General features: G+C 37.4%; 1 protein-coding gene across 1 annotated transcript in view; it reads left to right on the top strand.

The window, feature by feature from the left end:
- The first annotated feature begins 3,829 nt into the window (after positions 1–3,829).
- The window catches only part of LOC135217295 (dihydropyrimidine dehydrogenase [NADP(+)]-like), a 55,250-nt gene continuing 40,678 nt past the window's right edge, over positions 3,830–18,401 (top strand). The window contains exon 1 of the mRNA XM_064253048.1: positions 3,830–4,089. Coding sequence (XP_064109118.1) covers positions 4,039–4,089 — 51 coding nt within the window. The 5' untranslated portion in view covers positions 3,830–4,038. The remainder of the gene's footprint in view (positions 4,090–18,401) is intronic.

The following is an 18,401-nucleotide window of genomic DNA, read 5'->3' as shown; positions in this document are numbered from 1 at the left end:
GATTTGGATTTATATGTAAATTTAGAACAATTTCAGCTTGGTTACCCAAATGGCATCTTCGGGCAACTCCGGTAATTCGCATAACTCAAGATGGTCTCCCAGCACCAGCTTGAAAACTTAACTTTGTATTCTCTTGTTCTAATAAAATTGTAATATCTCATATTGAATTAAACTGAATCCTTTATTCCAGCCATGAGCCATATTCATTAGATAAATACATATAAATATATTTACAAAAGTCTACAGAGAATATTGCATAAATATTCATAACTTAATAAAGTATAATTTCACATTTATTAAAATAACTTTTTTTAATCTTAGTAAATTGCGTAATTTGAACTAATTATAAACTAGGTATCTAATTGTTTGCTTTTATGACTCCCTTGAAAATGAGATTACTCCATTTTAAAAATATTGTTTATGTCTTACTTAGCTGAAGGAACAAACTATTTTTCCCTAAAATTTCTTGAAATGTAGGAATACCCGATTTAACAAGATGCTCGAAAATACCACAGAACCTGTCAATATTCATGAAACGTGTCTGTGAATTATTATAACGGACACGAAGTTTGTTCACAGTATCCTTTCTGCTTTCAGTGCGAGTGGAATACCATGGAGCGAAGTGCAGAGTGATTTACAGGCGAACTTTCTTTAACATTATTTTCACACAAAAACTCCGGGGCAACAGATCCTGTTGAAGTATGCATTATTTCTTAAGCCAGATGTAAAACCTGACCCTTCAACGCACGAGATTGACCTGCAATCGAAAGAAAATATAAAAAATGAATTCTTCACGCAAGAAAACCAGTGAAAAGAGATATTGCACAGGATTTTACAATAAAGAAGAACAAAGTTTGATGTTGCAATATGACAAATAGCGGCCATCTTGGGATTGCGACCCTCACCTAACAAATCTTTCATTTTGCAATTGCTAGGTTGTAATACCGTTACACCTTTCAAACACTCTTACTGTCTATGTCTGTTTCACCACCGAATGACCTCATAGGGCCCAGCGCATGGCCTTTGGCCTGAATTATATATTCCAGTTCCAATTCCACTGAATTATATATTCCAGTTCCAATTCCAGTTAAAGAATGTGAAGTATTTAATATTTCCAAAAGTCAATACGTTGTTCGTCAGGCTTGTTAGGTCTATTGGAGTGACGAGAGTGCGTGCTTCCGGTATTGTTGTGCGGAAGGGCTTCGCGAGGTGTTCAGTGGTTGTCATGTGCAGAAGTAAGGCCGTTCATTGGCGTTAATTGTGGCTCATCACGTTCGTCTCTGGAGTTGTAACTCTTTAATGTTGTTGCTGTTTTAATTTTGCATTCAGATTTTTTTAGTTACCTTACCAATGATTACTGTTATTATCTATTTCATTTCTCTGTCGGTTTCTTCCTGAATTGCTGGCTTTTTAAGTTTTTCTATTTTTAAGGTAATCTTGTGATGCTGTATAACTCGAGATGATTTAGATAAAATCGGAGATTTGGAGATGGTCTTTCAGTTATAAGTTTTGATAGATTATGCTGCGTTAATCTCATTCTATTAGTCGTGATATTATCAAGTGGGGGACTCACATATTCTCATTTCACGTTTAAGACAATTATAATCGCCCCATAAGAGGGGTTTTGTACAACACTGGTGGAAGTATCCTGGCGGATTTTGATGAGTTACTGCTGCAGTGTGGGGTCTGCGGTGGGAAGTTGAAACCAACATTCTTTACTAAGAAGCTTGAATTCCAAGCCAATGGCCCCTATGTGCTTGTTCGATAATAGCTTTCTGAAAATTTTATGATAGCGTTTGTAGTTCTAAATTGAAGCCGATGCCCTTTGGGCCGGCTAAGGAAGATCATTATTTCTGGTTCTTCTGAGCAAAGCCACAATTATCGATTGTGGATCTACCCTGTGCTTAGGTATTAACCTATAAGGCAGCTCCGTAGGGGAATAATGGCATCAGTGCTCCTCACGTGGTGCGCTGTGGTCATTACTCATGGCTGTTTGCAGCGTCCCTTCGGCACATAACTACAATCCATTTCATTTCTTTTACTGTACCTCCGTTGATATCACACTTCTTCCATCTTATGTACATTCCACCCTCTCCTAACAATTATTTCATAGTGCAATTGCAGTAGGTCCAGAAGACTCAGACCAAGAGGGTCTTTGCAGCGTCCCTTCGACTCGTAGCTGCAACCCCTTTCATTCTTTTTACTGTACCTCCGTTTATTCCCTTTCTTCCATCATTCTTACCACCCTCTCCTAATCATTGTTTTATAGTGCAACTGCGAGGTTTACCTGTTACATCTTTCAAACCTTTTTACTCTCGATTTCCCTTTCAGTGCTGAATGGCCTCGTAAGTCCCACCGTTGGCCTAAATTCTATATTCTATTCTATTCTACCGGTTCTCACAAAGTCTTACGTCAGATAATTACTTCAAAAGCCTATTGAAGTAGGTACATCTTACAATATCTTTCTAATAAAAAAAAAAGTAAAAAAAAAACGCTCAAAGCTAAAATTTAAGTTTAGGCCCACCCAAGGCACCAAGCTCATAGTCTACCCCAGACGAAGGTGTTTCCTTCTGGATGACGCCGCGGTGACTCGGCGAAATGGCAGCTGCGCTGTTCTTTTTGACCCTGGTTGCAACGACTGCAGTTTTTAGCTGCCGAGTAGCTATAATTCACTGCTTCGGGCAACAGTAGCAGACTGAGCTATTTAATGGAGTTTATTATGGAGCATTCCCATCCGCCTGTCGTACTGCGCCCTGGAATAGAACCTCTCGTTTGGTAGACAAGACTGGTAGTCACTGACTATGCTACAAGACTCACACACACACACACACACACACATATATATATATATATATATATATCATATATATATATATATATATTATATAATATTATATTAATATATATAGATATTATATATATATATATATATAATATATATATATATATATGTGTGTGTGTGTGTGTGTGTGTGTATATAAACAGATAATTATTGACATATATTATGTTTTTGTCCTCATTGTCTGATTCAGATTATGACCTTGAGGATGACAACGGGGATCATTTAACCATATCAAGAAGCACGATGTCGTGTTTTTGTTTTATGTGCGAAGTCGTTGTCGTTGCTCTGTTCAAACAGATTTTCATATATTTCTTCAGTATTTATATATGTGAATAGCTTCCGTCGACAGGTAGGTTATCTAACAATATTCCTGTATGAACACAGTCACTCTCTCCCGCGCACACAAGTATATATTATATATAATAATATTTATATGGTTGCGTGTGTTTGCGCGCGCGTTCTATTCTTAGTTACTTGTGTACAATCCACTCTTACACCAAACATTTCTAATCGATAGCATCTACTGTTCTGCAATGTTCCTCTTGAAATAATCAAGGAAAAGGGGGAATGTGGTTCTCTGATACAATGACCTACCTTACAAAATCAGCGGCGATTGGGTAGAACTTACACAACGAGTTGAGCGACAGCTGTTTCGTGCCGTCTCCAGCCTTAGAAATTAGTTGCAGCGAGCATAATTTGTTTCTTAATCCAAGACAGTGCTAGTATCATTAAAATGCTACGAGAACAAACAACAGTTACGAGTATATTTGTTAAAAAAAATGAGGATGGCTAAAGATCGTGAAGTAGCAACAACCCAGACGAATGGTCATTACCCTCACAAACTTACATAAACGCATAACGTAATCCGCATCGCATCGCACGAAGGTCAGCCAATTGGCTACCAATGCGAGATACACTAAGAGGCGCTTTCAGCATAATGCAAGACTCGTTGACTACTGTCCCGCACCACTAACTAATATCAGTATTCAGCCAGCCTCGTAGGCTCGTAGCCGTGACGCAAGACAGCCAAGAGCCCAAGAGAGAATACAGTCAGTAGACTCGGGCTTAGTAGAGTATACAGGCTTGTTCAATCAGTTCGTGTTGAGGCGTCAGTGAGCAAAGACCGTGCATCACCTACTCTGGTTTATAAGTAGCTCGTGGACAGTGTTTCCATAGTTACTTCGTCTCTCGTCACCATGGCCCCGGGACCTACTGGATGTCTGAGCAGAGATGCTCCCGATATTGAGGTAAAGTTTATAACTGATAGTAACATTTATATATAAGGACGTTTCATTGTGGGAAATACGTCTTGACCAGCCCATGACGAATCACCGTAGTTTGGTGTCATGCGTGATTTTATTGCACACTTAAATAATTGGTTTTAGGACGATTCTAAAAGGTGTTCGCCGTTGTTTAGCTATATACAATCGATGTGTATTTTGCTGTATTGACAAGTAGAGTAAGCCCGAGGAGAAATGCCGTCAGTGAGTTATTACCGTATGAATTGCATATGACTGATTTCTGATTTAGGATATGTAGTGGATCTCGTAGGGCACAATAACTTATGCTAGCACACTTTCAAGTAATGTTATTGTGTAATCTTGAGATGCTCTTTTTTCAAATTACGAAAGCTCATAATTCCACGAACGAAATCAGTGAAGTAGTTTCTCCTTTTTTTTTTTTTTTTTTTTTTTGAGTAATGAATGGAATCTTTCAAGTTTAATTAAGTTATGGTAGATATGCCGGATCTTTAGACAGTGCAGTGTGTTTCTACCTTTGAGGCGTGTGTGATACACAAGCCCGTTGGGGATTATCGTAAAAATATAACCAAAACACTGTAAATATCCTAAAGATAATGACCCCCAAGAAATATTAGGCCAAGATAACCGACCCTCCGAACTTTGTTGTGGGTCGCTATCCAGGAAAGATCCGATATTTCTTTGCCTTTTCACGGAATATCTAAATCATTGAGCGATTGTATCAGAGAATGTGGACCGTCTAAAAGAAAAGAAAGAAGAAGAAGAAGAAAAAAAAAAACTGGGCGCCTCTTAGCCACTCAGGATTTGATTAGTAAGCCTTTATATCTCAGACGCATTGGAAGATCAGCTATTTATCTCGTGGGACATATTTACTTGATAGCCAGAGCCTGGCGTCATATGAATTTGAATCATATACCGCATATGTCGCTTTTAGACGGTCACTGTACCGCTTCACTTTATAGAATTTAGTTTTTTGACATTATAGAGAAAAGTCGAGAACAATGACTCTCATACTTTTTCTTGTATCACTTCTTGCTTGCTATTACAGCATATCAGATACGACATGATGAGTTCATCGTATTCCAAAGAGGGTATCCACGTACTCCGAGGACCGAGGTGCTTAAAAAAAAAATTGTAGTACTGAACACGGCGCCAGCTACTTGTGACGTCGTATCTAGTACCAGCCCCTCGGGATCAAAGTATTATATATATATATATATATATATATATATATATATATATCATATATATATATATATAATCTATATATATATATATATATATATATATAATCTGGACTTGAACACCGGATTAATACTTGCGGGCCCAGCCCATTGCGCAGTCACGGACAGTTCCTTGTGTAACATTCTCTCTCTCTCTCTCTCTCTCTCTCTCTCTCTCTCTCTCTCTCTCTCTCTCGTAATTTTTTAGTCCTTGCCTTATCCACATTTTTAAATATATCTATTTATTTAAAGTTCGTGAAGCCGAGCTTACGCGATTCACAGAAAGGTTTTAAAGTGGTTGCCACGCGTGTACGATTATTTTTGTGTAGTAATTTATTCGCGTAACCCAAAACGGTTCTATTTCACGAGGTGCACTGTAGGCATTCCTTAATGTTCATTGCAGCGCCCCTTCGGCCCCCAGCAGCAACTCATGCCATTTCTTTTACTGTACCTCCATTCATATTCTCTTTTTTCCATCTTGCTATCCAACCTCTCTTAACATTTGTTTCACATTGCAACTGCGAGATTGTCCTCCTGTCGTTTCACCTTTCAAACCTTTCTACTCTCAATTTCAGTTTCGGCGCTGAATGACCTCATGGGTCCCAGCGCTTGGCCTTTGGCTTAAAAGATATGTTCCATTCCATTTCATTCCAACAAATCGAAAACGCCTTTGACCTGCGAAGGATTATTTCACGTGAAGGAGACTCATATTTGAAATAACAGAGAGAGAGAGAGAGAGCGAATAACTTGATCTTCCCTGATGCATTGTCTGCAGAGTCCCCTTATCAAATACTTCTCTCCCCAGGTCTGGCTCCTTTGTAGCTCTTTCCATTTGACCAAATTTAATTCGAGGTCACTTAACCATGGACGGGTAGCTGCTGCTGTAATAAAATAAGCTGGGGTTCAAATGTCCCTTAAACATTATATAAGAAGAAATTGGGAAAAGGAGTAACACTTAAAGTGATCGACTAACTGATGTTTTGACGTATATAAACAATTTCTTTAAAAAAAGCCTCACTATTTCACCATCTCCATCCTGTTGTGAGTGGGTAATAAAGACATTATTGAGGTCAAATGCTGGTATAGGTTTTAGTTGTATGTTATTTAGTATTGTTTTAACACTGATTAGAAGGCCTCGTCAAATGGTAGTCAAGCGTAAATAGAAATGGGAACCGTTTGCTGTTATTGAATAATTAAGCATGTTTATAAAGCGCTTTTAGTTACAGCACCGCGAAAATAGTTTGATTGAGGATAAAATGCCCAATATGTCGTCATAGTCGAATCGGTGGCTTTAAATATCCCAGCTGGAACCGGTCTTGCAAAGGCTCCACCATAGCATCTAGTATACTTAACCAGTTCAGCCACCCTCTCTCTCTCTCTCTCTCTCTCTCTCTCTCTCTCTCTCTCTCTCTCTCTCTCTCTCTCTCTCATTAGCATTAGTTACCATTTTTTCTCTGGTAGTTTTGATAAAACACGTGTAATTATTCATCGATCGCCGAAGAAAACATAGTATGGCAAACAACATAAACAAGCAACATTGTAAGTCTAGTCAGACATCCAAAATGGATAAAAACGGACGATAATATGCAGCTCCAGTGAGTAGGGCGTCCCCCATGATAGCATTGTCCTGCCACTCTTGTTATTTAAGAGCTCAAGGTTACAACGTCCACAGTGAGTTGCGGAGATATGGGAGTACCGTATAGTTGCGCATCGAAGGAAAATCATTATGACTAGCTTGAAATCATTATGACTGGCATGAACGATGGTCATTTGTTATTTGCTGATCATGTTGGGTTGATAGTTATATGAAGTAGAGTGGAAATTAGAATGATTAAGTGAATTTTAGGCGATTGCATCTTATGCAGCCGTGACAGGGGACGATGAGTCTTAGTTTTCCTCATCGGAAAGCACTGATATGCGTAACATCAGTAATGTACTTTTTTTAACCTTTCGACGTGACTTTGAATCGAAAAGTGAATTTATAGATTGTTAGGATCTGGAGCGTCTTTAGTTACCAATTATAGTGCTCTCGATCAAGGTCTCTTGATGGCGCACAATCTTTGTACTACCTCACCTTGTTGGTTTTTTTTTTTCTTCTTTTTCACCGTAAACTGAAGTAAATTTTACAACTTGTTCTTTTTCAGCTTGCGAGACTACCAACTGTATTTTGGCAGATACAATTTTTTTTCGTAGTGATATCATTGGGAAAAATTATTTCTTCATTGAAAAGACATTATTATTATTTTATATTCAGAAGATTAAACCTATTCGTATGGAACAAGTCCACAAAGGGACACTGATTTGAAATTCAAGCTTTCAAAAAATATGGTGTTCACTGAGAAGTAAGAGGAGAAAAGGGAAAAACATACATGTAGACAGCTCTAGATTATTATTATAGATGATAATGGAAAAGATATGCTTCAGCTTTATGTAGAGAGAGCGCTAAAAACAGTTTCCTTTGAGAATGTCCCTTCAGCACACAGTATATACAAGTTTTCCTTTGGTCACGTTGTTTGAAATTTCTTTGACTTTGTCTTGCTTCAACCTTCCTTCACCCATTATTTGAGAACGAATTTATCAAGCCACTTCTCTGCCAGTCTAGAACTGTGACTCGCTTGACTGGTTAGACTGCATTATAATTAGAACATGGTACTAGTATGAAATTCGCTTCTACGCTTCAGGAGGTGGCACATTTGTAGAAGCTCCTTGAAGTTGCTGGCAGGTTTGAGCCTAGTCCTATCAAAGTTGCCGTGACAACTTTTTGCTGGTTCGTCCCGCCTATGGAATTTTGTTGTTTACCGAGATGGGATTTACAATTTGCACCTGACATCCATGCTAGCCGTATGCTAACTCGGACTCATGCTCTAAAGAGACGCCCATAATTTGTGAAAACCTTAATAGTGACAGGATCCTTGTGAGAAGGCAGAGGCGTTGACATTTTTTTTTTTTTATCTAGATTTGTGTATAATTATCTAAAATATATTGCTTCTCCTTTTTTACACTTATCTTTATATTTTGTCTTATTGATGATGAGTCATGTTGTAGATGTTTCATTTGTAGACCACTTTCGCTGAATCCCTGTTATGGTTGCAAAATGTTCAGCTACTGTACATTGAATTGTACGTATAATTCATGTGAGTAGCTTTCCCGAAGACTGTACTGCAATGCGTTAGACTTAATTAGTTTTGGTGTTGGCACAAGATTTAAGCAAAAAATCGATCCTTTGCATGAGAGGAGTGCGTGACTTGAAATTAGTTCTATGTTGGGTCAAATAATATAATTTGTACTAATTTTATCAGTCTGTTTCTGTCGCGCAAAGTTTTGTAAGGCTTTATGAACTTTATAAGTAATCTTCTAGCATACTTTAAGACTTCTCATAGTACTAGATTTCTTATTTGGTATTTTTCTTAGTAAACTAATTAAACTATTCACATTCACTAGGCAATGGTTAATTACGATAGCTATGATGGTGACGTTAATGATATTTAGGGTGAAAACTGTGAAATATAACAGTGGTAAACAGTTGATGTAGCTCAAGGTAAAAGTGTTCGTGATGATAACGATAAGCAGAGATATCGAGATTATTTTGTTTTTAATTTTATCTCGGCACTCTGAAAAAAATCAGTTTATCTTTTATATCACATTATCAACAGCTATTTTTCACTTTTACTCTTCTCTGAATCAGCGATGGAAGAATCTTATGAGTCATAGCGGACGCCGTATCGATAAACGTTAGGCCTAACTATAGAGAGAGAGAGAGAGAGATTAGGACGGTCCAGATCTCGAATAACAAGGTCGAGCTTATGGTTGTCGCCCTTAATGAAGATTTTGAAATCTGCCTTTCTCTCTAGCTGACAGCCATACCTTCCTTCAGGCTTTTCTGCTTTGTATTCTTGGGTCTACCAGCCAAGCTTTGTACCAATGAATGTTCTCCATATTGTTTTCAAGCTTCTTGGACGTTTTTTGTTCCATTATCTGGTTTTAGTGGTTTCTTGGTGGCCTCTGTAGGTACTACCCCACATTATCTTTTCTGTTTCTCATTAATGATTCCTGTTGGATTTCTTGGGCAGCTAACTCATATGCAGATTTTACAGTTTTCGAGTGACGCCCCACATTTTTTTGTGTGCTCATTTTAATATGCTTCTTGTGCAGCTCGACGGCAATCTTATTTCAAATTGTTTGTGCAGTTCTGGAAAATACTTTAACAAACTTCGTTGAAAGGGTAGGAAAGTCTATTTGGAACGACAAACTTCGTTTAAAGGGTAAGAAGGTCTTCTTGGAATTGGCACAAGCCTGTGAAAGGAAATGTGAGAAGGTCTCACATGACAGTAACTCTTCTGAAAGACTCCTACAGTCCCTGGAAGACTCCTACAGCTGCGTACAGAAGTCAACGTATCATTTTATAAATGTTTCTTATGATGTATTGGGAATTTTCTTGCCCATTTTATTTTCTACATTTTTGTTTTTGATGAAGTTATATTAAAACATTTTCTTTCATTATTGATCCAAGTGCTACTTCCGACTTGTTTGTATTGAAGCTATTTTTTTTAAGCATTTAACTTTATTTTCCCCCTGTTATGTTACTACAGTTTTCACTGGGATATAAATTAACAATAAGTCTATATACTTGTATACTAAAATTCAGCCTTTAATGTGGCTCAATATTCAACGTACCGATGTAAGGTCAAAACCATATCTGAGCACCGTGGCACGTTTAAATCTCATCGGCGAAGAAAAGATTACTGCACATCAAGGCCACGGATCTATTTTTACAACAGTACTTCATGGATAGAGAGAGTGAGATTATGAATGTTCTCGTAATCGTGTTTTAGTGTATTCATATCAGTCCTCTCCGTTGGGGGTTAGCGCCGTCAGTGCACCTCATGAGGTACAATGTAGGCATGACTTAAGGTTCTTTGCAGCATCCCTTCCTTCTGTCCCTAGCTGCAACCCCTCTCATTCCTTTTACTGTACCTCCGTTCTTATCCTCCTCCGTCCATTCGTCCATCTTACTTTCCTCCCTCCCCTACCAATGGTTTCTTAGTGCAACTGTGAGGTTTTCCTTTTGTTACACCTGTATCACCTTTTTATTATCGATATCTCTTTCAGCGCTCAATGACCTCATAGGTCCCAACGCTTGGCTTTGGGCCAAAATTCTATATTCCATTCCGTATGAGTCCTTCCCTTTGGGGTTCAGTCAGATGAATCATCTTTTGACCTGACGTGGGACGTCTTGGAAAACCACAGAATTGGATTTGCATAGTTCAGTGATTGATGTCTAAGATTTGAAGGACTGTAGCGCAATTTGAGGTTTAGTTTCCATCATTTAAGAGGATGTGCGTAGTTTGGTGACATGTCTAGAATATTAAGTGCAAGAGCATAATTCAGCAGTCGGATCCCTAAATTTCAAGGGCAGCTGTATAATTCCATAATTGATATCCCTGGTATTATGCTCGTTTATATAATTCAGTGGTTGGTTACCTGAGGTTGAAGCGCAGTTGCAACAAAAATCCAGTGGTCGGCTTTCGAAAATATTCGCTGACGTCCTGAAGTTTCGTTCTAAGGAATACTGAAGAAATTCTCTGGATTTTTTTTTTGCCGCTGCTATGGGTCCCTCACTAAAACACTTCTACAGGGGGTATTGTCGTCAGTGCACCTCATGCGGTGCGCTGTAAGCATTACATAAGGTTCTTTGCAGCGTCCCTTCTGTCCCTAGCTGCAACCTCTCTCATTCCTTTTACTGTACCTCCGTTCATATCCTCCTCCGTCCATTCGTCCATCTTACTTTCCTCCCTCCCCTACCAATGGTTTCTTAGTGCAACAGCGATGTTTTCCTCTCGTTACACCTTTCAAACCTTTTACTGCAAATTTCCTTTTCAACGCTGAATCGTCTCGTAGGTCCCAGCGCTTGGCCTTTGACCTGAATTCTACATTCTATTTTAGTCTATTTTCACTGAAAAACTGTCGATAGAATCTTCAGCATTCTATTTTAGTCTGTTTTAACTGAAACACTGTCGATAGAATCTATTAATTGTACTTTATTATTTGGGACCTGCAAGACCATTTTCCCGGCTGTTTTCTTCAATGCTTATTATGATAGCCAGTTACAAATTCGTACTATATACTCAATTAATCCCCTGCAAATGACCGAAATGCGACCTAATTTGATCAGTTCTAATGGGGAGTGAAGACGCTTCATATTGAAAAAGTTAGCTGAACCTATCAGACCAGATGAAAAAATGGTATTCAGTGACCTTCAGTTCTTCTTACTTGTTCTTCTACCTTGACTGAACGATGGTTCAGTTTGTTCAAGTCGGTGTCATAACGTCTTGCCTTTATAAATATCCCCACTTTCAAATGTTATTTTGCAGTGTAGTGAATAATCTTTTACAAGTATTGCGCGTTTTTCCTTGGCTAGCCTATTTGACGCGACAACGGGTTATCATAGCTTAATGCCGATCAGTCAGCCATCACTTGACTGAAATCGTAATGAAAGATTTCGTAAAGTTTTAAGGCATGTATATTATATATATATATATATATATATATATATGATATATATATATATATATATATATATATATATATATATATATATTACTTCTAGGGCAACAATTTTTCACGGATACAACATTCATTGAATAGAATGGCTTTTTCACTGTTTACCAGCTTTTTTGAAATTGATTCATATTTTCTAATTATTTTCTTCACTTCATTGTTCAGGTTACTAATGGACACATAATGGGGTTGTTCTTCCATTTACTCCAGTATTTTTACAAAACGCGACAGCTGTTTCGTCAACCTATACGTATTGACGTTATCAAGCGTACTGATACAAATATGTTGTTTGTTGTTTAAGATTAAGCTGGCCTTGTGCCAGCAACGGGCTCTTGCTCACAGAGCAGCCCGTAAATACAAATATGTTGTTGTTTAAAATTAAGCTGGCCTTGTGCCAGCACGGGCTCTTGCTCACAGAGCAGCCCGTAAATACAAATATGTTGTTGTTTTAAGATTAAGCTGGCCTTGTGCAGCACGGGCTCTTGCTCACAGAGCAGCCCGTAAGTAGACAAATATAAGCCTACATGCGTTTTGTGACGTCATGAGGACGGAAAGGTAGTACAATTGCCAGATACCTAGTTTTAAATATTTACAAAAGACTATAGTGAACCATAAAATAAGACAAATAAATAAATATGTTAACAGAAATTATATCAAAAGTTGAAAGTAAGTTATTATAACAAAATTTTACTAAATAAATATATTAATTACATATATGTTTAATTAACAAAATGTCAGTGTGCGCTCCTATCCGCGTGTGGTAGTGGTCTTGTTCCACGCGGCTGAAGGGCTGCCCTCCTACACGAGGGCAAAGATCGGTCTGCCTCGCGTTGGATGTTAAAGGTTTGGGCGTTGCGTGGCGATGCTGACGGCTTCTGATATCAATAAACGATTGTAGTTGCCTTCCTTGTGGATTATTTTGGTGTTTGTGAGAAGTCTTGCAAGGATGGTTTTTTTATTGTGGGTATCCACAAAGTGCTGGTGAATAGCACCTTGGTTTCTGTGGGCCTGCATGCGACGTTTGAGTGTAGTTGTTGTGTGTCCGATATAGCATTTTTGGGGGGCTAGGGACTGACATTGCTCGTCAGCACAGACAAACTTGTAAACTATATCAGATTCAAACCTCTTTCTCCGTCGATGGAGCCCGGTACTATTTTTCATTATCAGTGAGGCCGTAAGATTTGGTTTGTCAGTAAATTCTTGCTGTTATTTTGTTATATGGTGCTAGGGGGGTGGTTTCCTCTTCGCAGTATTACCAAGGAAGGCTTTCCTTTCGTCTTCGTGGTGTTTGTTGTATGATATCTGATGGTATATCACTATTTCTTTGTCTTTGTCTTGTGTGTTGTCCCTCGGGGTCGGGTTTTTGGAAAGCCTCTAATCTCTTTTTGACAACTTGCTGGATCATGTCATCTGGGTAGCCGTTATTTGTGAGCAGCTGTTGAACTCTGTTAATTTCTTCGTTCGTCGCTTTCCACGTCGAACAGTGTGTTAAGGCACGTTTTATGTATGCATTTACCACAGACCGTTTATATGCATCAGGGCATTCTCCTCTAGCATTAAGCATCTCCCAGCCATGACATTTTAGTGTATACGGTGGTATTGTATTTGTTGTTTTTCTCTGTCTCACAAGTACGTCCAAGAAGGGAGCAATTTTTCTCATTAACTTTTTTCTACCGTAAAATTCAAATGTAGAATTTGCTCGGAGTTTATTCACTAATTCATCTATGTCATTTTCGCCTTTTGTTGTGATAAAGATATCATCAATATAATCTCCCATAATTATTTGGGTTTTGGGCGTTTTTTAGGGTTTCTTTCAAAAAGTGACCTTTTGACCTTTTCTGTTGTGTGCCATGTATGCGTTTGCAAAAAGAAACCCAAGGGGGGAACCCATTGCTACGCCGTCCTTTTGCCGATATATTTCGCCTATGTGAGAGGAATGGGGCTTCCTTTGTACATGCTTCTAGCATCTCTTTTAAGATCTTTTCGGGTATCGGTAATGGTGTTTTTCAGACCGGTATATCTTGTTCATGATGATTTGTATGGTTTCATCCACTGGTACGTTTAGTAAATAAACTTTCGACGTCCAGAGATGCTATGTCTTCGTCGGGTGTGGTGTCTTGCAGTAGATCGATGAATTCCGTCGAGGATTTTAGCGAGAACGTTGAAGGAATGTACGGCGTTTAATTTAATTTTCGCAAAGGAGATAAAACCGCAGTGTACGTCATAATGAACAGAGATGAATACGACACCAAAATGGATAATATACTAAGTGATACGAATAAGTTCAGCCACTTTAAAAAGACCCGACAAATGACCTCAAAAAGAAGATGATGAGACTAACAGAAAAAGCGAACAAAGAACAGAGAACAGTAAACTTTCCAAAATCATCGGAGACTTTGCACCCGGATACTGCTACGGCACAGTCAAGATCCACAAACAGGGAAACCCATTACGGCCCATTATATCCCAAATGACATCCCCCATGTATAAAGTGGCTAAGAAATTGAACGAAATTATAACGCCGTACATTCCTTCAACGTTCTCGCTAAAATCATCGACGGAATTCATCGATTTATATACAAGCATTAAGACAAGCCGTGACTTCTCGTGTTAGGCGGTTCGAGCCCGTTAGACGGTAAACTCCTTATCAGCATAATTCCCCTTCGGCATATCATATATATATATATATATATATATATATATATATATATATATATATATATATATACATTAATATATATATTATTTCAGAGGTAGAGCGAATTGGATATTAAACGGCATTTGTATCTTAATGCTTGTATATATCTATGTATATGTATGCTGGCGTTCACAAATAACCCCGTTCGAATTCTGTTGTTTTAAAGTGCCTATCTGTTTTATGTTATTGTTGTGAATGCCCTGAGATAAGATTAGATATAACCGGTGGCCAGAGGTCATTCTGGCGGTCATGGGAGTAACTGCTGCCGCGTGTGATTCCTACAGACTTGCTTAGAAGATTCCTAGATTTGCTTAGAAGATTCCTACAGACTTGCTTAGAAGATTCCTACAGATTTGCTTAGAAGATTCCTACAGACTTGGTTAGAGGATTCCTACAGATTTGCATAGAAAATTCCTACAGATTTAAATAGAAGAGTCCTACAGGTTTGCCTAGAAGATTCCTATAGATCATAGAAGATTCCTACAGTCTTGCTTAGAAGAGTACCACAGACTTGCTTAGAAGATTCCTACAGATTTAAATAGAAGAGTCCTACAGGTTTGCCAAGAAGATTCCTACAGATTTTTCATAGAAGATTTCTACAGTCTTGCTTAGAAGAGTCCTACAGACTTAGAAGATTCCTAGATTTTTCATAGAAGATTTCTACAGACTTGCTTAAAAGAGTCCTACAGATTTGCATAGAAGAATCCTACAGATTTGCTTAGAAGAATCCTACAGATTTTTCATAGAAGATTCCTACAGATTTGCTTAGAAGATTCCTACAGATTTGCATAGAAGATTCCTACAGATTTGCTTAGAAGATTCCTACTGACTTGCTTAGAAGATTCCTACAGATATTTCATAGAAGATTCCCTACAGATCTGCTTAGCAGATTCCTACAGATTTTCATAGAAGATTCCTACCGATTTGCATAGAAGATTCCTACAGATTTGCATAGAAGATCCCTACAGACTTGCTCAGAAGATTCCTACAGATTTGCATAGGAGATTCCTACAGATTTGCATAGAAGATTCCTACAGATTTGCTTAGAAGATTCCTACAGATATTTCATAGAAGAGTCCTACAGATTTGCTTAGCAGATTCCTACAGATTTTCATAGAAGATTCCTACAGACTTGCTTAGAAGATTCCTATAGATTTGCATATAAGATTCCTACAGATTTGCATAGAAGATTCCTACAGATTTTCATAGAAGATTCCTACAGATTTCCATTGAAGATTTCTACAGACTTGCTTAAAAGAGTCCTACTAGATGTACATAGAAGAATCCTACAGATTTGCTTAGAAGAATCCTCATTTTTTCAGAAGATCCTACAGCTTGCTAGAGAAGATTTCTATAGATTTGCAAGAATATTCCTACAGATTTGCTTAGAAGATTCCCACAGACTTGATTAGAAGATTCCTACAGATTTGCTTAGAAGATTCCTACAGATTTGCTTAGAAGATTCCTACAGATTTGCTCAGAAGATTTCTACAGATTTGCATAGAAGATTCCTACAGATTTGCTTAGAAGATTCCTACAGATTTGCATAGAAGATTCCTATAGATTTGATTAGAAGATTACTAGAGATATTTCATAGAAGAGTCCTACAGACTTGCTTAGAAGAGTCCTACAGATTTGCATAGAAAATTCTACAGACTTGCTTAGAAGATTCCTACAGATTTGCATAGAAGATTCCTACAGACTTGCCTAGAAGATTCCTACAGATTTTGTATAGAAGATTCCTACAGACTTGCTTAGAAGATTCCTACAGATTTTTCATAGAAGATTCCTACAGACTTGCTTAGAAGATTCCTACAGATTTGCATAGAAGATTCCTACAGACTTGCTTAGAAGATTCCTACATATCTGCTTAGAAGCTTTAGCATAGACTCTTGATGATGGAGGTTGTCTTTAGCTGTTCAAACTGATAATCTTTTGCTTGATTATGTTAATTTTTTACCTAATATGTTGTGCTGACTGATGTTCTTGCTTATTTAGCCTAAGTTAATTTTTTTGGTAACAGTTGATGTTTTTTTAACGTAGGCCTAGGCATTCGTTTTGTGGATAGTTGATTTTCACTTTGAAGACGTTCATCATACATCATTTACATTATAATTACGTTATTTACATTATGCATAATTTATTTTATATATACATTATATTGTACATCATTAACATTATATATACATTATTTACATTATATATACATAATTTACAACTTACATCAGTTATTTTACTTATACATTATATTTTACATCTTTATCATCATTATATAGGTACATTATTTGCATTATACATATAGTATATTATACATCATTTACATTTTATATATATATACATTATTTGCATTATACATGTACATTATACATCACTACATTATACATCATTTACATTATATATACATTATTTATATTATACATGCATACAACATAATATATATATATATATATATTATATATACACGTATATACATTATAATCATTTACTTGTTTGCCACTTGGTGTTTACCGTTCTAATGTTCAAAACGGTACAATAACATTGTTGTCATTTAACTTTCATTATGTATCATCGCTCGTCTTTCATCAAAACAGTTGCATTATTATTAGTGTCGTTTACCCTTCATGCTTATTTATCATTACTCGTCCTTCTTTGCTACTCGTATTTTATTCTACATTTCATGTTGTGTGCAAGACGGTGTTATGTGGAAGATTCTTTTCTTCTTCTTGTTTTCTCGTATGTCACTCAAGTCTTCGTCTTCTCTGCAAGACGGACGGCGTTATGAGAAAGCTCTGACAATTGCAGCTTTCTTCTTCTCCCGGGTGACCTTGCCGGCAATGTGTAGACGTTTCGTCATCATCCTTGAGGTCTTGCACTTAAATGCTGCTGTGCTGTTCTGCTCAGCTCGGCATCTAACGTAGTAGGCTCAGAGACATCCCAGACCATCAAAATTTTGCGCGGAGAAGTCCATCGTTTTGGGGTGCATATTGAATGCTTCTTTTACAGCGTCGATGGGGGATTAAGTTGAAGCGAGTTCTTGGGTCAAAAAGGGTTTTGCGTTTAAGATGGCGGGAAGGTTGACTGCTAAGGAAAGGTTGGTAACAGTGCTAACTGTTTTGTATATGTTAACTTGATATATGCATATATATATATATATATATATATATATATATATATATATATATATATATATATATATATATATACATATGTTGTGTGTGTGTGTGTGTGATTTATACATATCTTCGCTTCATTTGGACGAAATTTAGTTTGTTTTAGATTTGAATACTTCAAATGCAAGAGTGATGTTTGAGGGAGATTAAAATCGATGGGAAAATAAACTTTTAACATTTGTGTGACACGAGAAATCCCGAGTAACTTATGCAACTAACCGTAAAGATTTCCCAGCTGTTGCCCAATGCGAATACCCTATAATTATGTATGAGGGGAATATCACGCCGTTACTCTATGAATGTCATTTCATGGAAATTCCGCTTCTGACTTGCATGTGGAATGGTGCTTTTACTATTCAAGCAGTCAATGTCAGGCTTTTAAATTCGCCTGGGTTCAAAAAGGTTCCCTGGCTGTGTCAAGGATTGTGATGTATAAGGCAAGGTCTAGAACTTGATATAAAGGATCCTCTGTCGTTGAACCTCATTCTGCAACGTGAAGCTAACTTTTTATGTTGGTACTTATGTGATTATAATATTATATATATATATATATATATATATATATATATATATATATATATATATATATATGTGTGTGTGTGTGTGTGTGTGTGTGTGTGTGTGTGTGTGTGTATATATATACGTATATAT

This window comes from Macrobrachium nipponense, chromosome 7, assembly GCF_015104395.2.
Source record: "Macrobrachium nipponense isolate FS-2020 chromosome 7, ASM1510439v2, whole genome shotgun sequence".
Classification (NCBI taxonomy): Eukaryota; Metazoa; Arthropoda; class Malacostraca; order Decapoda; family Palaemonidae; genus Macrobrachium; species Macrobrachium nipponense.
Note: the sequence above shows the minus strand (reverse complement) of the source record. Positions and strands in the feature narration are given on the sequence as shown.